This window comes from Aspergillus pseudodeflectus, assembly GCF_044049435.1.
Source record: "Aspergillus pseudodeflectus strain CBS 756.74 chromosome Unknown BJX68scaffold_25, whole genome shotgun sequence".
Lineage (NCBI taxonomy): Eukaryota > Fungi > Ascomycota > Eurotiomycetes > Eurotiales > Aspergillaceae > Aspergillus > Aspergillus pseudodeflectus.
This window is the reverse complement of record NW_027263801.1, coordinates 56553-80531: the sequence shown is the minus strand read 5'-3', so window position 1 is coordinate 80531 and position 23979 is coordinate 56553. Positions and strand designations below refer to the sequence as shown.

At 51.4% G+C, this 23979-nt stretch overlaps 10 protein-coding genes and 1 non-coding gene across 11 annotated transcripts; 6 read left to right on the top strand and 5 right to left on the bottom strand.

Annotated features, from left to right (window-relative positions):
• Positions 1 to 1598: 1598 nt before the first annotated feature.
• On the top strand, positions 1599 to 1924 carry BJX68DRAFT_99905 (uncharacterized protein). Its single transcript, XM_071050169.1, has one exon. The coding sequence runs from the start codon at positions 1651 to 1653 to the stop codon at positions 1864 to 1866; it is 216 nt and encodes a 71-aa protein (XP_070898310.1). The 5' UTR covers positions 1599 to 1650; the 3' UTR covers positions 1867 to 1924.
• Positions 1925 to 3278: 1354 nt separating this feature from the next.
• Positions 3279 to 4600, bottom strand: BJX68DRAFT_238325 (uncharacterized protein). Its single transcript, XM_071040333.1, has one exon. It carries the CDS (start codon positions 3931 to 3933, stop codon positions 3682 to 3684), a length of 252 nt encoding a protein of 83 aa, XP_070898309.1. The 5' UTR covers positions 3934 to 4600; the 3' UTR covers positions 3279 to 3681.
• A 4692-nt stretch (positions 4601 to 9292) lies between these two features.
• Positions 9293 to 10351, top strand: BJX68DRAFT_267490 (uncharacterized protein; the record flags this gene model as incomplete). The annotated part of the gene is made up of 1 exon (XM_071045831.1): positions 9293 to 10351. The coding sequence occupies one exon, from the start codon at positions 9293 to 9295 to the stop codon at positions 10349 to 10351; it is 1059 nt and encodes a 352-aa protein (XP_070898308.1).
• Positions 10352 to 11449: 1098 nt separating this feature from the next.
• On the top strand, positions 11450 to 14163 carry BJX68DRAFT_99639 (uncharacterized protein). Its single transcript, XM_071050167.1, has one exon. The coding sequence runs from the start codon at positions 11772 to 11774 to the stop codon at positions 13863 to 13865; it is 2094 nt and encodes a 697-aa protein (XP_070898307.1). The 5' UTR covers positions 11450 to 11771; the 3' UTR covers positions 13866 to 14163.
• Positions 14164 to 14394: 231 nt separating this feature from the next.
• BJX68DRAFT_238314 (splicing factor 3B subunit 5 family protein) lies at positions 14395 to 14818 on the bottom strand. Its single transcript, XM_071040332.1, has one exon. The coding sequence runs from the start codon at positions 14734 to 14736 to the stop codon at positions 14479 to 14481; it is 258 nt and encodes an 85-aa protein (XP_070898306.1). The 5' UTR covers positions 14737 to 14818; the 3' UTR covers positions 14395 to 14478.
• A 172-nt stretch (positions 14819 to 14990) lies between these two features.
• On the bottom strand, positions 14991 to 16217 carry BJX68DRAFT_99610 (NmrA/HSCARG family protein). Its single transcript, XM_071050165.1, has one exon. It carries the CDS (start codon positions 16117 to 16119, stop codon positions 15085 to 15087), a length of 1035 nt encoding a protein of 344 aa, XP_070898305.1. The 5' UTR covers positions 16120 to 16217; the 3' UTR covers positions 14991 to 15084.
• Positions 16218 to 17592, bottom strand: BJX68DRAFT_99609 (Zn(II)2Cys6 transcription factor domain-containing protein). Its single transcript, XM_071050164.1, has one exon. It carries the CDS (start codon positions 17268 to 17270, stop codon positions 16317 to 16319), a length of 954 nt encoding a protein of 317 aa, XP_070898304.1. The 5' UTR covers positions 17271 to 17592; the 3' UTR covers positions 16218 to 16316.
• A 47-nt stretch (positions 17593 to 17639) lies between these two features.
• On the top strand, positions 17640 to 19717 carry BJX68DRAFT_238312 (tRNA-specific adenosine deaminase). The gene is made up of 3 exons (XM_071040331.1): positions 17640 to 17961; positions 18087 to 18129; positions 18182 to 19717. Exons 1-3 carry the CDS (start codon positions 17805 to 17807, stop codon positions 19653 to 19655), a joined length of 1674 nt encoding a protein of 557 aa, XP_070898303.1. The 5' UTR covers positions 17640 to 17804; the 3' UTR covers positions 19656 to 19717.
• A 51-nt stretch (positions 19718 to 19768) lies between these two features.
• On the bottom strand, positions 19769 to 21662 carry erg24B (c-14 sterol reductase). The gene is made up of 3 exons (XM_071050162.1): positions 21404 to 21662; positions 21043 to 21347; positions 19769 to 20990 (listed from the first exon to the last, which is right to left on the bottom strand). Exons 1-3 carry the CDS (start codon positions 21481 to 21483, stop codon positions 19882 to 19884), a joined length of 1494 nt encoding a protein of 497 aa, XP_070898302.1. The 5' UTR covers positions 21484 to 21662; the 3' UTR covers positions 19769 to 19881.
• A 1-nt stretch (position 21663) lies between these two features.
• BJX68DRAFT_99579 (putative vacuolar sorting receptor (Mrl1)) lies at positions 21664 to 22988 on the top strand. The gene is made up of 3 exons (XM_071050163.1): positions 21664 to 22277; positions 22327 to 22605; positions 22656 to 22988. Exons 1-3 carry the CDS (start codon positions 21907 to 21909, stop codon positions 22891 to 22893), a joined length of 888 nt encoding a protein of 295 aa, XP_070898301.1. The 5' UTR covers positions 21664 to 21906; the 3' UTR covers positions 22894 to 22988.
• Positions 22989 to 23803: 815 nt separating this feature from the next.
• BJX68DRAFT_t99 lies at positions 23804 to 23874 on the top strand. Its single transcript has one exon. It is a non-coding gene; the product is annotated as a tRNA-Gly (tRNA).
• Positions 23875 to 23979: the final 105 nt, after the last annotated feature.

The following is a 23979-nucleotide window of genomic DNA, read 5'->3' as shown; positions in this document are numbered from 1 at the left end:
GTGAGGAAGGTTCTCGGAGCAGCGCCATGCACTTCGTCTTGGTGTGACTCTGGCGGTCACGCACGGGCTCCTTAGCGATCGGCAGTTATCGCTAGCGGGATTGGCTCCGACGCCGGAGGCTCCCCACAAGAACTCTTGTCTTCGCTCCCTTGGAGAAGCCGAAGAGATGGGGATTGGGGAAGGGAGGGTGCCGAGTTCCTGAAATGATGAGAGATCTTCGACCTCGCCAAAGAGAGTTGTCCGTCATGTTCGACCACAGAGGAGTCTTCTGAGCTGTGTTTATCAAGAGTGCGAAACTCTCGGAAGCCGAACGCGTCACATTCGGTGCTGAGTGCGAACAACAAAGAACGACCAGCGCAAAGGTATCGAGGAAATGAAGCCCAGGCCTCAAGCTGAGACTCTAAAATTCGATCTCACCTGCGCAGGATCCTCCTCTGAGTTGCACGCGGCTGGCAGCTGAGCAGCAGCTCAGGTGAAAGGAGCGGGGAAACTTGGAAACGGGGCCCGCCATGCCAGAGAGAGTAAGGTGAAAGGCAGCCCGTGGGATAAGCAATTGCTTAGCGTCCTATGACCTCATAGCCCCCGCTGTCGGCCAGTTCCAAAATCTTGCATTGCCAGAAGCATGCAAAGATCAGCAGAGAACGAAAAGTGCCGAGGAGGAATGAACCTCTCAAGAGTCGAAACCAGCGTTTGAGTGCGGAGGTGTGGGACTTTCTCCAGATTCACAAGACACTTGAATTTGCCGAGGATCTGACTGAGGAGTTCGAGCTCGACTCTCTGCCAGATGATGCCAGGAACAGGCTCACTCGCTGCTTATCTTCCCAAAAACGAATGTCGGGGACTTATTTCATGAATGAAGGGCACTCTCATTGGTGGAAACATACGAGTTGTCAGTTGAGACTGTTATTCGGGGTACTGGTACTCTTCTGGGGGTTGTCGTTGGAGAAAGGCGACGTCCTTCATCCCGGCTCAGGCTTCAAGCGAAACATATGACGTGCTTTTAATGACAGATGGACCCTGTCTGGGAAGGACAGCATCCTACGTAATTGACAGGGCATGGTTTCAAAGGTATTGATAACTATAGAGTTGGTGTGTATCCGTGAATATCATCCGAGGCATGACAGCTAAGCTTCATTTCGTGGAAGTGGGCGAGAGACCGCAATTGTAAGTGTCAACGGTGTCATAGCATCAGAATGTCCTCTCGCTGATCGACAATTCCCAGTGATTCACGTCGTGCACAATCTTGAAGTGCTTCTCGAGTCAAATCCCAGATTTTCGTCTGAATGAAGTTGCGACGCCTCTTCACCAATAGCACGCCTAGTGAAATAACATCTACCACGTCCAGCAATGTATCTTTTTGAGAAAACGGAGTGACAACCATCTCTGGGTAGCTTGTGCCAAGGTCATCACATTGACATGACCGGTATGGACTCCGCATTACTCCCTAAACGCATCAAACCCTAAGAAGACAAGAGTGTCTTGAAAAAGCGAAAAGATGTCACATGAACGATTCGAAATACGTATAGGAGGGAAACAACTCAAACAGACTGGTGATAATTGCGCCCCATAATACTGTTATCAGGAGCGAAGTTGCATGTCGGCTCGCCGGCAACACTCATCGCATACCCGGATTTTCCTGGTTGTGCCATCATGGGCAATGCTTGCTTGCTTGTTGCGTCTGTGGATATGTTCCCTTTTGTCTACCTGTCAAGGTACTTTGACGGTCTGAAAAGGCTACCAATTCAAGGATTGCATCTGGAGCTTCCAAGCTCGGCGCATTGTCCAAGGACTATCACTTACCACTTTCGTTACTTACGCATTCATGATTCTGTGCCTTTTCAAGATGCACGATGCCCAATGAGATGAGAGAACGGTTGTCCGGGGATGTGACTTTCAGCAACTTCGCTGCGTTCCCGTGGAGGCCACTGTATGCAAGGTTGGGCTGTCCTTAGGCTGCTGAGAAACAGGTGCAGTGTTTCGGTTTTGCATCAGTGTCAGAGTTGCTGCAATATGCAGTAGAAGATATGATTGGAATCTCATCTCCTCGAGTCCCTACGCAAGGACAATGGTTAGCCGCATACACTTGCCCTATCCGACCGCACCTTCATGTCAAGATGCGAAGGCTTGGTTGTTTCAACGTTGTCAAGCCACAAGCAACCAATACTCGAAGGCATCTCCGCTATATCTTAAGATTCGGGACGCTCTGGAAAAGAAACGCCGATTCCCGGCTCGGGAACGGAGGATATCAATGCTAACTGTTCTCAAAGCCTTGGTAATTTCCTGATTACTGTCTCTATAAGAGAGATACAATCGACCTGGCGGTTGCTATACACCTCTCCAGTCTCCAAATTACCACGGTCATGATGGCAAAGAGGCCATGATTACGAACTCGAATGCTAGCCTCGGCCGGAACTTCCACACTTGCAGGTCCCTAGGGTTTGAGAGGGTAGTATTACATGCAGAAGCATACGCTTGGCTGCAATAGCCGATGCACAATCAGCCCTTCCCTAGAGGGAAAGCAAAGTTGTCAGCATACTCACCTTGTCGCGGTGTAGTATACTAGACGTATATCCCAATTTACCCCTAATGGTCTTGTACAGCTTTCAAGCTCGGTGTCAAGCCAGGGAACGGGCTGTATTCAACTTCCCTTCCACGTCCAGAGAAACTCTATGTCTACCACCGTGAGGCGTTAGTAGTCCCCTTGTCTGCGCACTCCGAAAGTTCTAGCACCTTTGTAGGTGTTCTTTTGTATAGCATGTATCTCCTCGATGGGTCCCCCCTAAATACAACCATCAAATATGGCTGCATTATCTCCTAATTCACCGCTCTCATGTGTTGACTGTAAAGGCGACGCGTATTTCAAAGGAGAGTACTAGTATGGGTCAGAAAAGCAGCCACGTCAATGCATTTCATCTCTTGTTCATCTGAACCCATCCATTGCGAGGGTCAACCCGATATCAGCCTCCAGGATATGGTGATATATCGCTAGCAAAACAGCCATCAGACATCTCAGTTGCGCTTTGACACAACACATTAGTTCTCTAAAACGGTTGTCGTTGAATATATAATCGGTATCAATCCGCACTATCGATGATATCTTGCTCAACCACGCCCGGAACATGAGTTTGTCGCGTATCGAGGCATCAGTAGCTTTTTGCTCTGAGAATCACCTATTATTTGTCTTGAGGGACTATCAAGTTATATGCTAGACAATGTTCTCTCCGATCATCTATATCGAAGGTGTGGGCATGAGGGACTTACTTGAGTATGTACAGAGTGCTTACTGCAAGAAGAGTAGTATATTTTTAGACATCATCTGGGCAAAAGTCTTCTAACCACAAAAGAAAGTACATGAACTCAGAGACACGAGGATCGGTAAATGTCTAGCAGGAGACCACTTCCTGAGTATTCTTCTGGGTAAGTTACCTAGGCTGAGTACGTAGACTTTTGATGAAGCGGAAGCGCGAGGACTAAGGCAATGAAATAGTATTTCGATATCAAAATCCGGGAGTAGCAGGTTGATAGTTACTTTTTCAGAATTCTAAAAGTCCTGGTTCAATGACTTCTTTTTCAGTTTCGTAGGAGCTTAGGGCTTCTAGTAAGCCTCCTGCCAGGTCTGGTTTCGTGTATGTCCAATTGCAGTATAATGAGGCTCGTTTGGGCCTAGTTATTACTGCAAGTTCAAGTAGCCTTGCATATTCGCATTGAACTCAAATTGGGTAATAGGTCTTCAGATATAGTTATGTAGAGAGTGCAAAAGTACCTAAGATGACGGTCCTGCCAAATTTCGAGATTCCAAGATCTAGATAGAGTCATTAAGCGAGGCTTCCTGTGCGGTTGAACATACGAGCTAGTGATCCAGTTGGTGACACACGTTGATGAGCAAAGAAGGAGGATAATGAAAATGACTGGCCAACAATGATTCAATTGCATGGACACTGGCTGAGAGCATGGCCTAGAACGGCCCAGCGCGTAAGACTACTTACAGGGACAAGTCCTCATCAGAGGGAAGGATGGCCTTCCTTGATTGTGGTTCTCAAAGCACAATACCTAGATCTTGGGTAAGTCCCAATAAGCTTCGGTGCAGTAGCTGAAGTTTAACTTTGGGAAAGACCTGCAGACGGGACGGTCCAGAATGTCCACACGTACGCAATCAGGAACTTGGGCCCATCACGAAACAAGGATCACGCCCCCATCACGGCCTTGATGGTTGTCGGCTCATTGTCAGAAAACTCTCCTCCTCTCATTCTTCAGGCATCCATGAGCAGATTTGGGTAAAAGAGCCGAGTCCGACAACGGACGACCCTAACAGGACCTAGCACAAGCTACCCCTTGCCTTTCGTACTTTGTACAAAGCAGATCAAGGAAGGTATGAGGTATGTGCGCAAAAGTGAGGTGTAAAATCCGGTCGCGGCGCTTCTCCAATCCATGTCGCTTGCAGGTCTATAACATGGGCAGCGGCAGGGGTGCACAAAGCACCAAGACTCAAGTTCGATACCTTTGTCAGTCCAGGCCGTTCTGTCACTGCCCAAACTGATTAGCAGAGCAGGTGACTGAACCTTTATGCACTGTCAGCACCACTAGTGCGTTGGGGCGCCCACCAAGAAGCCGAAGGTGGGATCGCACGGTTCCACGGCGATATTAATATTGATTGAGGTGGGACTTTGGAGACATGCCGGAACCACGCATGGTGTGACTATGTTTGCTCTTTCGTCACCAGTCGAGGCCAAAGCAGGAAGCCGGGCTGAAACATATGCAGAGATCGCCGTCGCCAAAGCAGGTATCAAGGATGCCTAGATTGGTTGATTCCTGGGCGGCTAGAGACGAGCGAGAGTGTTTTGAGCGTCATGGAGGGGTGAGAGCGGGAAGGCGTCTTCGATCCATCGGGTCGAATACGTACAACCCTTTTACCGCCATTGCTTTTAGGTGCATTGGCTGTACGACACAAGAGGAGGCCTAAGGTGGCAGGATCCCGGGCGTCGAGGATGGAAGTGAGATGAGATGCTGATTGTTGAGAACACAACGCACGGATAGCTGATCTTCGTCAGGCGGACAACTATCCATTATTACCGGATCCTCATCGAAGGTGTCAAATCTGGTGACGCTGGATGGACTGTCTCGATGTTGTGTTGCCAACCGAGTTGTTTTCCTTGCCGGAGATACATACAGAAAGACCCGCCTTGCTGTCACGGGGCGGGAGACGACAAGCCGATCCTGACTCAAGCGCTAACCACTTCACAGAACAACTCCTGCTGATTTTTTTCAGATTCCTTCGAGGTATCCTCTTCTTTTTCGTTTCGCTCTCTTCTTCCTCCACTGATTTCCGGGCGCCACAGCGCATCATTATGTCATTGCTGATCGCTGCAGAAACTTCGCCTCACCAGTGTGGCTGATGCTTCGCTGGCGAGGCGCAGCCGGGCATCACCGACACGACACTGAGCAGCTGTCAGTGTTGCCATCCTCACCGATCCACATTCGCCTAGTCGCCAGCGCTCGGTGTTTCCTTTGCTACGCATTATCATACCCATCCAGAAATAAGGTCGATGTTCTCGGCAAATTCAATTGCTAGTTGTGATAGATCACATGTCAAGTTTGAGGCTAACAAGATCTCTAGACTGATAAGCAAAAGAAACCAGGGAAGAGACGCCCGGGAATTTCCTCGTTCATCTTGCCCTCCGACTCCAAGCGCCTTGCATGGCTCCTCGTGACTCATACATGCACTCCACATCTATCAACCCAAGCGACTGGGCGCATGCTGATGTTGGGGCGGCATCTTCGTGTCTGTTCTTTTTCATCTGACCTCATTCTGCCGCTCTGCGACCCTCAATTCTTCTGCCTGTTGCATATGCGCTCTTCCAGTTGCGGGCCGTGCAAGGCAAGCTGGAGGCATGACCTTCGGTCTCGAGACAAATGTCCTTCCGCTTCGGCCTGCTCATCTCCCAGTCTCATCCAGTCGTGGTTTCGCCACTCGCCTTGCTTCTGTATCTCTGGCCTATGGCCACGGCTCTCGTGTTGACTTTGGAACGTCATGCGGCCAGCTTCCTGGGGACAGGAGGATTTGTTCAAAGAGACCTACCATTTCCAAGCTTATACTCCCTGACGGCCCCTGATTGCATACGCACGCTAGTTAAGGGGACCTGCGACATGCATACGGGGGAGTCCAGAGCAACGCCAAAGACGCATGGATGCTGATCAAAGATTCAGCGAAGGCCTCTCAGAGGCTTCCATCCTTCTTATTTACATTTCTGATACTCTCTTTGGTGGATGCTTACTCAACGTAACACCCCAGTATCAGCAGTAGTATAATTACAAGTGCATCTCACCTTTGACTCAGATTCCTTTTTCAGAGAGGCTGGAGATGATTCTCAACGAGGCTTGGTCCAATCGTTGGTCATATCAGGGATATCGGATGTAGCGTCCCGGACGGCGTTTCTCAAGGGCAACAAATGAACGTCCAGAAGAGCCACTCTGTCGACCCTCGAGCCCATTTAGCTCATGTGCTAAAAGACGGACGCCGTGGGGCTAGCTGAGTTTTTTTTTTTTTTTTTACAAGAGGTTTTCCTTGCTTTCGAGTCCTTGCTCTCTTGCTCTCTTTCTCTCCTCCCTTTGGCGAACTTTCCACGTGAGGAGCCAAGGTCATGTGGGATCCAGTATACTTGACTGAACGACTGGCGACTGCAGACGGATCGTTTCACTTGCCAGTCGACCGAGTGCTATGAACCTTCTTCAAAGGCTCAGGAAATGAAACCGTCCTGATTTGGCTTCTCGTACGTCTTGTCTTGACCAGTGAGGCCGGAACGAGGATGCACGCGGATCTTGTTGGAAGACCGGCCGATGCCTAGCGGTACCGCACACAATACTACGGAGCTCCGGAGCTCGTACAAAGGCCGGACGCATATACAAATCCGACTATGATTGACATCTGTGCTTGCTCTTTATTTCGGCTTCGATTTGAGATATGGAGGCTTGAGTTTAAGGAGATATCGAGTTACACTCGGCGTACGACCCTGGCCCTTTCTGCGCATATTCCTATTGTGTTCTTTGTGGAAATAGGGAACCATGGAACCGGACAAGGCCAATCTCTGGGTCAGTCCCGAAGAGGTTGTATACGGATGGGTATTAGTTCCGCAGAGTCTATCTGAATTGCATGCTCTCAGTGTCCGGCTGCGGTAGGTCTTGTCTCGGATGCTTGAGAACTTGATTTGATAATGATGGTCGAAAGAGGCGCAATTTTATGCAGCAGCACATAACGATGCCGAGTAAATTTCCAGATGCACAGTGTTTTAGCTTCCTCAAACTCAGCCACAACACGAGGCCACAGGCGAATATTAACTAATCGCTGTTCAAAGTCAAGTGATTTTGGACACTTCCCAGCTGAATCTCGGTCCACTGTGGTGGCAAATCGGCGAACCCGTCAATGGGATCGGGTGCATATTATGGCCTACGCCCAACAGCGTTAGCGACTGCAGATGGCGGCCCTGAACAGGTTTATGAGCATCGGATGATTTTCCGCGATGCACTGAATCCTGATGCAGCGTGGAGAACTCTCAATATGTTCGTGAACGCTTTCTGGGACGTTGTCTCGTCGGCTATCCTAGGGATCGACGGTAGCAAGGAGATGAGAACTTGCGCAATAATCTGGAGTAAAACTCACGAAACCTAAAGGTTGAGGGTCCAGTAAGCAGACAAGACCATGATTCGAGGTGGAGAGCGATGGGGGCTGAGCCAGCTGCCAGCCTCCCCGAGTCAAGTCTGAGAGACTCTCTGACTGTAGTGTTTCACAACTGCAGCCAAACCCAGATCATTGGAAGGTTACTCAGCGTTCACAGTAAAATTTATCCTGCCTTTTTCTGACTGGTATAGTGGTGGTATTAGTACTCCGCCGCCAGAGCGCAGGAGGGGCTAGGAGGGCTGTGACACTCCCAGTCGTCGATCTGCCTTCAACGGCTTCCCTTCTTGCGACTTTGATCCGTCGCACGTTCCATCGCACGTTCCATCGCACTGGAGGAAATGCTCCTTTTCCGTCTTTTCTTTTTTCTATGCTCAGTATTCGAGAATCATCCGAAACCCCCCGAATCAGTAGCGACTGCCCAAGGAGTCTAGGCACTTTGGTTGAACTCTCTTCCAGCGGTTCCATGGAGCGCAACCCATCAAATGCATCCAGTCCAGCTTCGCCCCAACAAGCATGTCGTCGCAGGCTGGAAGTATATTTAAGCATCGAATCGACTAGCAGGCAGCGGATTCTGGGCTAATGGAAGAGTGTATTCTGGACGTAAAGCTCAGAGGCAGACAGACCCTTCGCGAGTCTCCACCGGCGATGACGATTCTGGACGCCTGCATACTGCTAACGCTCGGCCAGGAGAGGCAGAGGGAGGCAGCGGGGAGAGCGAGGCCATGCGCAGCTGAGATCGCACGGCGAATCCGGGTCGTGGCCAAAAGGGACTGACTTGTTCCATACGATCGGGTTTCCACCACCTGCGCCAGAAAAAGTCGCCGGGTAGACTCGCTCTTTGCCAGGACTCTTAAAAGACGAGAGGATGTATGAGGGATGTTGAGTTGAAGGTGTCTCGAAACCACAAGAAGAGGTTGAATTGCATTCTATACAACCAGTGGCCCCAGCGACAGCTTCAAATTTGATCCAGATTATTATTGAATATATTTTTATTTTTTATTTTTTTTTACCTTGAATAATTATTTTTCCCTGTTAAACTCGAGTCTTCGAAAAGTCCAGCAGGGATTATTCGATCCTGCCGGTTTGCCTGTGCCATTGCTTGCCTGTTCGGGCCCTGTTCGCTGCTGCAACCGCCGCCCCTCCTCCTCTTTTCTCCAGTCTTCCTCGTCGCTACTTCTTCTTCCTCTTCTTCTTCTCCATATCATCGGTCTTGCTTTCTTTTCTTCCCTCTTTGCGGCCCTCAGGCCTTTTTCTTTCTTTATACTTATCATTCTTTTCTTACCCAACCTTTTTGTTTTATTTTCTGTCCTTCGTCCACCGCGCACGTTCGCCCACATACTACTAATTCCATTCAATACGACCCACGGACTATCACGACTTATCCAACTGCAATAGCAGCGACGAATCCACACGACCTTCTATCTGGTTCGGAAACCCCGCTACCTGGTACCTGGATATCGCCGTGGCCCCGTGGCAAATATTATCATATACGGAAACAGGAAGAGGGCGAATGTTGCCTGGATGAACGATTTTATTTCTCGCTATTGACCAACTCCCGACTATTTCGTTCCTTCTCGGCTATCTTACTTATCATTGGTCTTAACTCTGCACTGAAACACAATGCCTGTTGTCTTGCTGCCATCGTCGGCAGCCGCCTTCGCGCCGCGGTCCTCGCCGAACGTGGTGTTAAACTCTCGGATCGAACCATGGCTCACAGCAACCCTGAAGCGGGTCAACCGGGTTAAACGACCTCTCAACAATGTGTCGCAACATACGAGATGCCTAACCGAAACGCTCTCTTCGCCAAACGCTATCTGGACGCTCTGTTCGATGATGTTTCCCAAGGCTCCCGAGTCGGAGCTGAGGAAGGACGAGAACCCTCTAGTAGAGGCACTATTCAACTACCAGATGATTCACATGGAAGCATACGTGGTGCATGTTGATATGGTGTCTCAGAACGAGGTTGCGTTCAAGCTGACGCCAGAGACGATCGAGGCGCTCGTTGATTACCACAAGGATGTCTACTCGGTCGACGCCGCCGTCAGCACCTGGGACTGGTCTGAGAAGGATAATCAGCTAAAGAAGCTACAGGAGGAGTTTGTCCAGGCAGCCAACAAATTTGTTTTCCGCGCCGACGTCCAGGCCCTTGAGGGCTTGGAAGAAGACGGTGCAGGTGAGCTGCTTGGTGGTAGGAGTGAGACTGCGAAGACGGCCATCTCGTCCCTTTTCGTCCCTCTGCTCCCGCCCCCTCCTCGCGTGGTTGATGTTCTTCGATCGACACCTTTGCTCCCTAGCTCGACGGGACCCGAAACGTGGTGGCATGACCCGATGCAGCAGCCGGTGACCATGGAGTCATGGAAAGTGCTACCATCCAGCCCGGCGCCAGTCACAACGGTCACATCTGGGGATGTAAACCCTGGGATGTGGGCCGGACTGGGCGCCTTGCCTGAGATGCAGATGGCCTCTCCATCCCCATCGCCGGCTTATACACAAGCATACACCACATCTCCCTACAACACCTTGCAGTACTACAGCGCCGCAGCCACGTCGGCTGCTCTTGCAGTGCTCCCTCTTCCGAGTATGCTCGTCCAGCCCTGTAGCACAGCGGCGAACATGACGGGCTTCGGATGGGGAGATCGTTACCAGGATTTTGCGCTGCCGTACGGGACAACGATGTAATGGATCCAAGACACCAGACACTTGATGTTGACGGTCTTCCTGACTTTCGCGTGTCTTTTGGATTAGATCCCAGGGTCCTTATCGACAGAGCCAGTACCGGTCACCAGTACCACCCGATTCCGAGAATTTATACCCACGAGAACCACAGGGACAAGCTCCCTTCGACTACAGACAGCAGACTAATCGGCATCAGTGACGGCGTTATCCATGATTTGTTTTTAAGCCCGATGATACTCCACTTCGCCTTTGCATTACGAACACAGAAGATAATATCGTGTCTCTTTTTTTATCTGTTTGGTTTCAGCCTGTTTAGCGTTTTGTTTCCCCTTCTCTCTTTTGCATCAAGAATCAGCGGCGGGACGGCTTTCTGTCATTTTTGTTCCCATTCAATCCCGCATTATATGTCATGAAGACTGGTGGGCCTCGCGGCTTGAGGTATGGTCTGGATGAGAAACGTTTACCGACACTCTTTTGAGGTTTCATTTCGTTTCCATGAGTTGGCAGGGCAGGCGGCAATGACGATACTGGTTCCGTGAACTGGTATTGTTTCGCTATTCCCAATCCAACATCTTCTCCTTCTGGTACAGGTTACCAGACTGGTGTCTGCACGGACAAGGGGCGGATGCAATCGTGGCGCTGCGATACATACTCATCTGGGATGGTATGGACGCAGAGTTGCGACAGTGCGGTTTGTGTGGATTTGATCGGCGTTGGATATACTGATCTCGGCGGCCTTGGGAAGTCTGCCTGTGGCAGATCCCGAGCGAGGAAAAGCCAGCCTTGATCTGTGATCTCAGTTGGTCATGCCTCATGAGGTCAGTGTACCTCCACCGTTCTGTCCATATAGACTGGCTGTTGCCTGGTAGGTTCATCTCCTACTGTCCAGGCTGGGTTTTTTATTTCCTGGATATGCCCGATCAACTATCTGTTCACTGGTGAGCAGTTTGAGTGACGGGAATCGGATGCTGGAACGGGCAGTGCCCCAATACGTTCATTGCACTCGCGATCATTTTTATGCAGCTTCAGCTTGTATTTAGTTTGGAGTAATAATTTGAAACCACACATAAACAGATTGACAATGATTGCCTTTTCTTCTTGGTCTTTCTTGGACGTTCTTGGTAAGTGACCTTCATAGGGCAGGAATGCGGAGAGCCGAGAACAGTGACGTCAGGTCCACTCGACCCTGGCAGCAAGTTGCACCTCTTCCTCCAGGCTGCAGCAATGATTTTGGATCTTGCACAAACTGCCTCAGCTCTTTAACAATCTCTCGGATGAGACTCTCGATGTAATTCTTTCTCTCTATTTTCCAGATTAGCGGCATCAGACCAGGGTCGATCATTGGAGCCTGGTTTCCTCATCGTCCCCTACGAAGTATACAACCCACCACAACACAAGAACACCATTTTCATTACAATCCTCAATGGCCGCCCTCCACGAAGCACTAAAACTCCTAACTGGCACCCACTGGGACACAATCCCCACAGACCAATCCGACCTCCGCACCTACCTCGCCGACCTCTCCACGAAAGCCCGCCTAATAATCGACTCCGTCCCCGAACCCCCTTCCTCCTCCTCCTCATCCGCCGAAACTAACAACACAACCACATACGGCAAACTAAAACCCTCCCGCGCCCGCCTCGGAACAACAGACGAAACCACCCTCGCCCACCAACGCGAATGGAGCAAGCCCGTGAAAGTCGGCAACGCCCGCGATAACCCGCTCGGGATCCTGGTGTACAAGCTCCCCGGCGCAGACGGCAAGGGCCACTGGTTCGGCCGGCGCTCCATACATGAGGGCTTACCCTTCTCCGTGTGGGAGGAGAAGCTCTCGAGCGAGATGAAGGAGACACTAAAGAATAACCAGTGGCGTATTGAGAAGGGTCTCCCCGCGGACCAGGCAGTACGGGGGATAGGTGCGGAGAAGCAGATTGAGGAGGTGGAGGTACGGGATGAGGATGGGGAGACCGTGTTGGGGCGGGTGAGTGTTTATCATGTCTCTGCACAGTTCCCGCGGCCGACGACGGCGAGGGATTTTGTCACTATGATCATTACGTGGGAGCGTTTGTGGAGCGTTGCGAGTGAGGGGGAGGGGAAAGGGAGGGCTGGGCGCAGCTGGATGATGGTTTCGAGGCCGTGTGTACATCCTGATGTTCCCGAGCTGCAGGATTATATTCGGGGCGAGTATGAGTCTGTTGAGATGATTCGGGAGATTTTGGTTGATAGGGATGAGAGGGAGGGATCGTCTGGGACTAGCTCGGGTGGCGGTTCGAGTTCGAATGGGACTGATAAAGAGCGTGCAGAGGACGAGTCGAACCCAGTCGAGTGGATTATGGTGACTCGGTCTGACCCTGGAGGTACTATACCGCGGTGGATGGTTGAAAAGGGGACACCGAAGAGCATCTGCTCCGACGCAGCAAAGTTTCTAGACTGGGCGTCCCAGCCAAATTCGGGGGCAAAGCAACGCGAGCGAGCATCCACGTCGAAATCACAGGCTTCTCAGCCAGCGACTGCAAATGCGGAAGATTCAGAGAGCAGCGACTCGGATCTGAGCGAGTACGATCAGGAAGAACACCATGGCCTCATAGCGAGTGTTAGCCAGCTCCTCCAGGCGGGTCTCGAGCGATACGCACCACAGGCAGTCCTAAGCTACATACCCCAGCACTCACGCCAACAATCCGCTTCAGGCACAACAGACGTCGATACTAGCTCAACAAACACAGCTCGCGAAGTAACCCCAGAGAGCCAGAGCCGAGACGTAAAATCATCGGACACCCAAGACGAGACACTGTCACTCAACTCCGAACTCAACACCGAGCTCAACACCGAACCCAACACGCCCGGAGACATCAACCTCGACATGTCAGCTGCGGAGCTCCTCCAGCGAACAAAGAAGGGCAAACTCTCCTCACACGAGCGCCAGCTCGCCAAGCTCGCCCAGCAAAAACGCAGCGTCGAAGCCCAGATTGACCTCGTCCGCTCGGACATCCAGTCTCTCGGCCTGCGCCCTCCGGAAGACGACGTCAGAAAGGAGAAAGCCGCTGCCCTGGGTTCAGCGGACGTGCCATCAGGCGGTACAAGTCCCACAAGCAGCACGCAGAAACTCGGCTCCGAGGACCGCACGCCGAGTAGCAGCAACGTGCGCAGCCGCGCCGACACGCCATCAACCGAACACCCGGAGATGAACAAAGTCGCTACGGCGCTCTTTCGCGAGGAATCGAAGCTCATCCGCCGCCTTGCGAAGATCGAACGGCACCAGCTCAAGGAAGCCGCGAAGCTCGAGGCACATCAGCGCAAGGAGGCAGAGAAGCACGATAAGGCGCACTCACGGAATGAGACCGAGTCGTTGCGCCGCGAACTCGAGAGCGTCAGGAAGGAGTGCGAGAAGCTGAAGAGTGAGCGCAAGCAGTGGCTTAGCCTTATTGGGTCGTTGCAGGCGGAGAATACGAAGCTTGCGAGGCAGGTTGGGGCAGTGACGGGGGCGGGGACGGCGTCGGGTGTGGAAGGGAAGAAGTGATTGCAGCTGCACATAGGTCTTGGGATTTTCTTTTCTTTCGGCTGATATGATATGACTGAACGTACTGTACATTATGACCGGACAATAAATCTGAGTTCCTGGGAGGTAGATACTCATCGGGACGTGGGAATGAATTTATGCATTTCATGGTATATGGCAGACTTGACTCCAGACTCCAGTTCTAAACGCCGTAAAGTGATTCCTCCCAACAAATGTCGTCGCAGCCCCAGGAGGTTATCAGGGGTTTCCTTTCCATCTGCTACCGTGCTAAAAACACAGCAAGCGGCGCCCTTTCTCCCCGCGGAACATCTTCATTCAGGTCGACCGACTGATGCCGAAATGGAACGGTAGATCGTGGGTTTCCCTTGCGCAGTCCCTCTGTTATTGTCCAGATTCTTTCGATCGAGCCCATTCACGGAATTAGAGGTATCGTCGCATCGCACCGTATCACCAAGTCGAACCGCCCGACCGTCGCATCCATATCCCCAGCCAGCCGCGCAAAGAAAGCCCTCCGCCTCGTCTCGTCTATAAAAACCGCTCACTCCTGCGTCTACATCAAAAAGTCAGTACAACCATCTTCCATCGAACCGGACCAATGCCAAAATCAAAAATCTCAAAAAATACTAACCTCCGGCGGCGCCCCAACCCCCCGAACCATCCTCTCAATCATCATCGCGCGCACTTTCTCGCGCGGCTCGCCCATGGCCACAGCCATGTACCCGAGCAGCGGCGGGTGCCCAACGTAGCTTGCATAGCTGTCGCGCGCGATGTTGGAGAGGAACTCGTGTTTCGTCGTGTCGGCGTGGCCTGTTCCGATGTAGCGCGCTTGCATCGCTTCGAGATTTTGGAGGGTGCGGAGTTTGTCGGCCATTTTGGAGGATTTCGGCTCTGATGGAGTTCCGAGAGATTATTGGTGGCGTTCGTAGTTTGAGGTCTATGGTTGGTAGTCGGTGTTGGAGAGTGAGGTTTGACTTGTGAGGCGGAAAAGATGGAGATTGATAAGGTGGGCACGTGACTAATCTGGGTAGAGCTACCAAGGAGTATACCAGTTTCTCGCGGTTGGATTAGAGTATTTATCTCTTATCAGTAGGTAGAGAATGTATAAGGAAAACTATATTAGACTTTGCGGATATAAATTCATAACTAATTTAGACTAGAGTTCTTGGAGCGGTGATTATCAACTAAATCCATATATCAAGTCGAGAGCCATCGATAAACATCAGACACCGACCTCCAACTCCCTCTCCCAGTCCTGCTTCTTGAACCACTCCTTAGCAGTCTGCAGCCGCACTGGTACTCCCAAGTCACTTGGGTTCACAGTGCTCTTATCAACATTCTCAGAATTGTCGCCAAAATATCCAAACTCGACAAGAAACCCAATCATATCATTCATCTCCTTGTCCAGGTCAGGGTCTCCTGACTGAGTAACAGGTTGGCTGTCAACAAACTCCACCTTCTTCTCTAACACTTCGCCCAGGATTTCGGTCATGTCTCGTAAATTGAGCCACTCGTTGACGCCACGGAGCTTTTTGCCCGGTGCGGCGCGAAGCAACGCATGCACGAGTGCTCCGGTATCATCCACCGCGGAGTACATGGGAAACGGTGATCTAGCCAGAAAGTCGGGCAAGGTTAAGACAAGAGTGTCTCTGGCCTGGTTTAGTTTGGGGCGGAACAAAGCGCCAGAGACCCCAAAGTAGTTCTCAAGGTATAGCCCTGCGTAAAGCATACTGGTCTTTGCCCAGAGGTCTGGATGAGTTGATTGGCCGTAGTCCTCAGAGAGTCCCTTGCCCTCGAAGTGGTAGACATGCGGGTACTTGCCACCGCTCAGCTTGTTCGTGTTGACCAAGCCAGAGAAGATAAACCGGTCAAGCGTGCTGACTTTGGCGGCGGCGTCGATAATGTTCCGGTTCATTTGAATTTCTCTTTCCCGGCAATGAACGCCAATAGGTTGGCCTGATGCGGCAGCCTTCTCGCGCTCTAAGGGGTCGAAGAAGTTTATCCAGAAATCGGTGACGCTGAAGATAGCAGATGCGCCTTTGAAGGCAGCGTCAAGGGATGAAGGGTCGTCAACGTTAGCTTTGACCATGTCAACACCAGCAGCGGCCAGAGAAGCAGACTTGGGCGAGGATGGGTCTCGGGTGACGCCGCGAAGAGCATAAGGAGAAGGTGACAAGGAAAGAAAGTATGAAATGACCGATCCTCCTTGCTTGCCTGTGGCACCAAGGACAACAAGGATGGGCTTTTCAGAAGGCATGTTAAGAAGTTGTTTCGACGAGGTGAGGACCTTTGAAGTAGTGTGTGAAGATGGCTTGATGAGTTGAAGACGTGAGTTGAGAGGAAGGAATGGCACAATTTATAGCTTGAGCTCTCATACAACGGTCATGATGTATGTATCGGAAGTATACAGGAAGGCTCATCCACTTGCTCCAACTTCGGTCTAGTTCCCACAAGTCAGCCGTTGTGGGCGTAGGCCAGCAGAGCTAGAAACGCGTCTCCACGGAAATCACAGCCTGGTCCATCAGATCGTTGCCCAAATTCATGCAGTGAAATGAGCCTCTCCCCGACATCCTCGCCAGTTCTCGCCCCGGCTGTCGCTATCCAGGCTTGCGGCGACGTCGCCATCCACAGGCCGGCGCGTTCGTCGAATGGAAGCGACTCCATGAACAACCAATGAGTGCAGTATCCGTACTTGAAGCTACTTAGAGCCATCCCGAGACCGTAAGACGAGACAATAGTGCGCCGAACGCTCTCTCCAAACAGCCACGCCTGCCATGGAGACTGGTCTCGAGGCCTTCTAGTCTGGGCCGATGCTAACAGAGTATGGGCCCATTCGTAAATGACCTTGAGAAATGCCTGCGTATCTATCTGTTGAGCTGGGAAAAGAAAGGCTCCGTAAACCAGAAGCAACTGAAGGCCGCTCAAGTTTTCCATAAGGGATATTTGCTTGACGTCAAGTTGGATCAAGCGCTCAAACATTTCATGGTCCAGGTTATCTTGCCGAGCCTCCATCAGTGCGACAATGTGATTAGAGTTGCCTTGAAGTTGCAGCTTTGGATGTACAAAAAGCGCAGGCTTTCCCAGGTTCAGAAGATCCGGGACACATTGATAACCTAGACGCAAAAGCACTAGGTTATCTGTGTTTCCGGTACCACAAATTGCAGGGTCTATGAAAGGAGGGTGGAGATTGACGCTCTTCATGAAACAGTATCCCGGGGTATCGCATACGCTCGTGTTGAACGTCATGTTGTGTAGCTGTTTATCCTGCACAGTTGCAGCTTTCAAAGGCTCGAGATCATAGGTACACTCCAGGCCCCGCTGGACGCAGCGAGTGCACTTCGGCAGCTGAACCACGCATTTCCGCTTTGCTAGAGTGCAATTTTGGCAAGCTTTACGCAGGATAGTCATTGTGGGTGCGAAGGATAGCCTTCAGTAATGTTGATGAAGCAGCTCTCCGGGTCAAGAAAGGAAGAAGGGGAGGGGGCATCATGGCGTCCATGCTTATATTCGAGGCCCCACTGATCCTTCGCCTTGTCTGGGAACTTAAGCCTCATCCGGTTTAGATCCCACAGGTACGATTCGGGGCTCTCCAAGGCTCCAAGCCTCAACGGGCCACCCATTGTGATATATGACTCAATCTCGAGTCTGAAGTATTCGGATGAATGTTCCTGCTGTTGATTATCAAGCGAATGACAAATCAAATTCAAAGCAACAAGTTTCACTATTGAAGGTGACAAACGTGAGATGGACGAGATGAGAGGCTGTTGGACGAAGGAAAGAGGACCAGGATAAAACTGCTTACTCATCCTCCTGCACAAAGTCGCCAATATGCATAAAAATCCTGCTCTAAATTATCCTCCTACAACATCGTGACGGCCAGCAAAAGCTTCAAGCAAGCAAGCAGCGACCCCAAAGTCTGCTGTGTCTGACCGGGTCCCGGCAATGGGTGACACAGGACCAGAGACTCAGTCACTACCATCTCGAATTGCCACCATAGTTCACTCGCATTTCGATGGTCTGCCGAAGCGCAGCAAGCCCGTTATTCGCGACGATGGCACAGTCGAATGGGTTCCCATGACGGGCATTGTTCTTGTCAAGGGTGAGTTATTGTCATTATTTGGAGTATATTGCTATACTGTGTATGTGGGAAATCAACACACCCCGATATCCCCTCATCCAAGCACGGCGCAGGCTTCAATATTCCATGCAGCTAATTTTTACTAGGAGAAAATACACCTTCAGAAACATTAACATGTATTGCCGTTGCGTATGCTCCTCTTCAAAGCCTATTTATATTAGAAGGATACTGACCCTCCCAGAACTGGCGCAAAATGCCTCTCTGCGAGCCGAATCCCGCATTGCAAAGGACTAGTGCTGCATGATTGCCACGCCGAAATCCTCGCCATGCGTGCTTTCAACTTCTGGCTTATGTCTGAATGCCACAGTGTACTGGCTCAGGAGGGCCATTCAGTTGAACATACACACAGACATACAAATGACTCTACCTCACCATATATCCAGCGCCGTCCAGCAGATATCTCAAACGCAAATATCAAAAGAGGACCCGAGCCTCCGTTCGAGATTCAGTCCGACGTGCGAATCTACATGTACTGCACCTGTGCCCCTTGCGGCGATGCAAGCATGGAGCTCTGCATAGCAGCACAAGACGACCCAACCCCATGGGCTATCCCAGCCCCAGAGACAGAACCCGACAATACCCCCAGCGATACCAACAATGAATCAACCAGAGCCACACCTCTCCTCTCCGGTCGCGGCGACTTCTCGAAACTAGGAATCGTCCGCCGCAAGCCAGCCCGCGCGGACGCAGAGTCGACGAAGAGCAAATCGTGCTCGGATAAGATTGCGCTGCGCCAGGTATCGTCGTTATTGAACTACGAGACGAGTCTGCTTGTTGCGCCGACAGAGAATGCGTATATTGCTGCGCTTGTTCTACCTGAGGAGGAGATCACGCGCGTCGGGTGTGCGAGGTGTTTTGGGGAGGATGGAAGGATGAAGGGGCTTAAGGGGAGGGTGTGGCCCATTGGGAATGGGAATGGGGCTGAGATAGAAACTGGGACGGGAGCTGAGGCTGTAAGGGGGACTGAGTCCCGGTACCGCTACGAGTTCCGTCCATTCCAAGTCCTATCCATCCCAACCGAGCAGCTCAAATCGCAATGGCCGTTCCGCAAGCCCAGAGCAAGCGATCCCATATCGGAGATTGAATCAGACGACCAGTCCCAACCGGATTCCGCGGCGACAATGAAAAAGACCAAACCAAGCAATCTCTCATCGATATGGGTCCGCGCCCCCACGGCACCGATACCCGCGGATGCCGAGGGCGCTCCGCGGACAGTGATTGGGGATACAGGCTCCAAATCCTTGCCTTCCCTGCGCGGGTCCAAGACAGGTTTGTTTGAGAACATCATCAACGGCGTGAGGCAGGGCAATAAGCTCTCTGCGCCGGGGTTACGAGGTGCGTCTGCGCTCTCGAGGGCGAAATCCTGGAGTTATTGTAAAGAGGTTCTGGGATCGATCTTCCCATCATCTACGGAGAGTGCAGGCCCAGTTGATGGAGACGCGGACGGCGGAAGGGTCATTGCAGGAACAGGCCCGCCTGTGTTACAAACATCAACATATCGCGAGTTTAAGGAGGCAGACCTGACGGAGACAATCCGAGCGCGAAGAAGCGCTATACAAAGTGCCAGAGAAGTTCTAGCGGGATGGGTACCGAATTCCGGTGATGAAGCTTGGGGTTTAGATGTGCTCGTCGATACGAAAAAGCGCAAGCGGTAATTAGAATAATTGTTCCGCGTATAATTAAACGACTATAATATCTATGTTCCAGCAATTATGCCCAATCAAGCTAGATCTTGAAACCGTACATAACTTTCCATACAGGACTAATCACACCATAGCCTGAGCCCCATTGCAGGGTGCAATTGATGTAAATGATTAAACATTTAGGGAGTCAACCTCCTTGACGAATTGCAGCTACCTCACCAACGGCGCGTGCAGTGAATTAATATATTCCAGGGACAATGCGGCTGCGGACCAGGGAAGTGTATCGGTCCCAATCCTTGCCGTACTTCCTCTTGCATTTCTCCTCATCACGTCGCTCACGGTGGAGGAGGAGAACACCAAAGTAGATCAGGAAGTAGTAGGTGAAGATGATAGCGTACCCACGCGACTCCGGGGTCTGCACAGCCTGCCTCTCAAGCTCGCCGGTGGACGCATTGATCGACTCGATAATGACGAAGCCGGATATTCCAGTGGGGAGCGAGTACGACCACGACATGAGCCAGTCGCCGAGGTAGTTGATGTGGCGGGCCATTCCCCACCAACCCGAGATCATCAGCTTGGAGCCCTGGGAAGTCTCAATGTACTTGATGTGGCTGATCCGGGGGTCGTTGGGGTCCTTGCGGAAGCGGTTCTTTTGGTTGTTGGCGCCGCGGAAAATCATGTAGCCTACGGCTGTCGGGGCCAGGGCGACGGCGATGCCCTTCAGTCCGAGCTCGTAGGGGAACATGGCGAGGTACCGGGTCTGGAAGTTGTAGATGAAAGGGACCCATGCCATGTCTCCGAAGGAAAGCATGTATCCGAAGCCATCCATGATCACGTCCATTGTCGTCAAGAGAGCCGGCTCCATGTAGAGACCGTCGAGGACGTAGAAAGCCTGGAGAGCGGTTGAGAGGACAATAGAGTCGGTGACGTATCCGTAGGTTCTGTACTGGCGTGCAATGTTGGACAAGTTCAAAATAATCCATCCTAGCAAACCAGGCCGCATCTCGCACCAGGTCTTGATGTCAATTGTTCGCGACGGCTCGTCGATGAATGGGATTGGCAACTTTACTCGCGGGTTCAGCTCGCGCCCGATGAAGAAGTCATAGAGCACGTTGCCTGAATGTCCGCCCGGTGCCAATTGGCGAAGCTCGGGGTTGGGCTGACCGGGCGCAGGGACGGAGAAGCTCCTCACGTAGACGAAAATGGCGATTGACCAGCATACTATCAGGTTCGCGGTGATAACCTGTGGATAGTTGTCCCAAATGAATGTCCAAACAACGAAATCGGCTCCATGCACGTAGGTCCCCACAGCCAAGCCAGAGAGAATGATCATGGCAGTCGGGAAAGCTAAAAGCGTGTTAGAGATGCAATGAAAATCCTATAGCGAGCAGAGTTTTACCATTGAATTTGTATCGAAGCCTCCCGCCGCAGGCCAATTCGGTGCCCTCCGCGAACTGGCCGGGTAGAGCCACGTACAGAAACAGCTGGAGCAGGTAGTAGCTCAGAACCCACAGAAAAACTTGTGTATCGTAGAGCGCGCGCAATCCTCCCTCGGGCCAGCCAACCTCTGCCTTCAACTGATCGAGCGTAAGGGTCGAGGGGTGCAGCAGGGACGGGGCAGGGCAGCCGGAGACATCATTGCACAAAAATGTGAAGCCGTAAAGGAGAACGGGGAGACCGAAGGTAATGGCAAAGGCACCAGGCCTGCAAATTTTGGTAAATTAGGTCAATTCTTGCAAGTTGAATAGAGCGCAACGTACGGGCCAGAAAACTCATATCCTCGTTTCTCAGGGACAGGTTGGAGGCGTACAGCAGGTTTGGAGTCTTTTTTGGAGGCCATGGCGAAGAGCTCCTCTAGGTACTGTTGACGCGACGGACAGGACAGAACAGCTCGGGGAAGCGCTCAATTGGAAAAGGAGAAATTCAATAGAGGAGGGCTCATTGGCGAGGACCAGAATTTATGTGTTCGACCGAGATCTCGGCAAGAACGTCTGAGGACGGATCGACAGAAGCCGAGCAGGAGACAAGCTGCAGCCTAAGTTCAGCTGGGGTCTGCGAAGCGAAAGCAAAGGAGGCCGAGTTCTCCGCATCCGCAGTAATGCGACGTTTCATCTTCTGAACAACGCCTCGTCCTCGTCTCTTCTTGCCTCATCGTTCATTACTATTCCATCTCCACCTCGTTCCCTTGGTTTCCTTTTTGTTTCTTCTTTTTCTTCCGCCGATCACCTCAGCCGCCGGCTCGCGCTGGACCCCGATCCCCGCGATGAAGTCACCGGTCTCCCTCCTCAGCTTCCTCCTCGCCTTTGCCTCGTTGACCTCTGTATATGCGGCTTCCGATTCCTCTGGCTCTAAAGATGATCAAGCGCCATGCGTCGCGCGTTCTCCGACAACGGGACTCTACTACGACCTGAACAGCTTGACTGTACAACACCCTTCGAGCGACTCCGAGAAAACCCGCAAACACCAACGACAAGAGAGCTGGCACGCAAAGGGCTACGACTACAACGCGAACTTTACACTCAATGTCTGCGGGCCTGTGATTGAGAATGTTACGGACGTCGTGGGAGTTGGGGAGAACCTGTGGCAGAACGTCAGCGCGTACTACAAGAAGGATGACAAGACATATTCTATCGGGTTGGTTTACCTGAGCATTGCGAATGGCCGAGGAGCTAACATTGTCTAGACAACAAGCGTCTGAACTTTTCTTTCGAGGCCGTAAACTCGTTCTCAACTACACAGACGGCTCTCCGTGCGATGGCGATCTGTCTTCGCGTAACAAGTCGACCCTCATCTCATTCCTATGCGACCGCGACATTTCCGCGTCACAACCGACAGTCTCCTTCGTCGGCACGATGGACGAGTGCACATACTTTTTTGAACTTCGAAGCTCTGCCGCCTGCGGTGGCTATGGACATGATCCTGCTGGCCAGGGTCTGTCTCCAGGAGGGATCTTCGGTATAATGTGAGTACCAAGTACCTGGTATTATCGTTCCAGCTAACTCATGCGCGCAGTGCCCTCATTGCAATCGCAGCTTACCTGGTCGGTGGTTGCGCTTACCAACGAACCGTCATGCACCAGCGCGGCTGGAGACAATGTCCCAACTACAGCCTGTGGGCTGGAATGCTCGACTTTGTGAAGGTATGTGTACTAGCAGTGACACCGTTTCGGCGCACATACCGCAGGCATCGTGACTCGCTCTCGCACAATCACCCGAGCAATGCAAAGTTACCGGTTTCAAGGCTGGATTGAACCCTGCTGCTGGTCTAGCATGTCGCGCTCTCACTCATTATTGCTTCCTCATCGTTATGTACAAAGTACCTGCATCCAGCGTTGACCGCTGCAGTCATTCTTTCTCCTTTTTATGCGCTCCTATGGATACAAAATAGCCTCGTCGGCCTTGGTCACCTATAAACAAAAGAAGAGAACGATAGATATGCATACACCCTTTCTCCCTCCTCCTGTATCCTAAATCGTGTACCTCCAATATCCATTCTTACCATACAGGCTCATTTCTCATCAGCACGTTCCGATTATTGAATCAGTTCGATCCACGCTAACAGTCTCCTAATCTAGGACATGACAATCATCCTATTTTCTTCACTCCTCCGCCTCCTGCGCATCCGACGCTCACCGCGGGGCTACGCCGCCGCCAGTAGCAGTCCCCAACGAGGCCGGTACCCAGGCGGCCAGCGCGGCCGCGCCGAGGACGTCGATGCAGAGAATCGGTTGATAGACCAGTACGATGAGGAGTGGGACGATTAACGCAAGCGATCTGTATTTTGTTTTCTTCTCTTTGCTTTCATGTTCATGAGCTTCACTGCTCGGTTAGAGGGATTGATTCTCTGCTCTAGTCTAGGCAGGACAGTGATGAGGATGTATTGTATGGAGTGTGATGTTATTGTATGAACTGAAGGGAGGATTAGATTTACGAGGGTATATGGTTATATGATTTCATGGACATGGGGATACGTACATTTATATTTCGACGTACACATCAGGAGAGTATCTTGCTATTTGAATCTTTGGTATCAATCTGCCATCAGAACAAGAATACCTTATAAATGGTGCAACCATCACCTCGCAGCATCTATGTGCGAAGCGCAATTTTCACTTTATGCCGCCGTATAGTGTCAAACCATGACAGGGTATGTATCAAGTAGCATCATTGGTCTAGTGGTAGAATTCGTCGTTGCCATCGACGAGGCCCGTGTTCGATTCACGGATGATGCACGAATATTTCTTTTTTATTTTTTGGTCTTCTATCGAACTTGCGAAGTTGCGAGTATGCAAGAAGCATCTCTTATCTTTTTCTTTTCTTTTTTTTTTTTTTTTTTT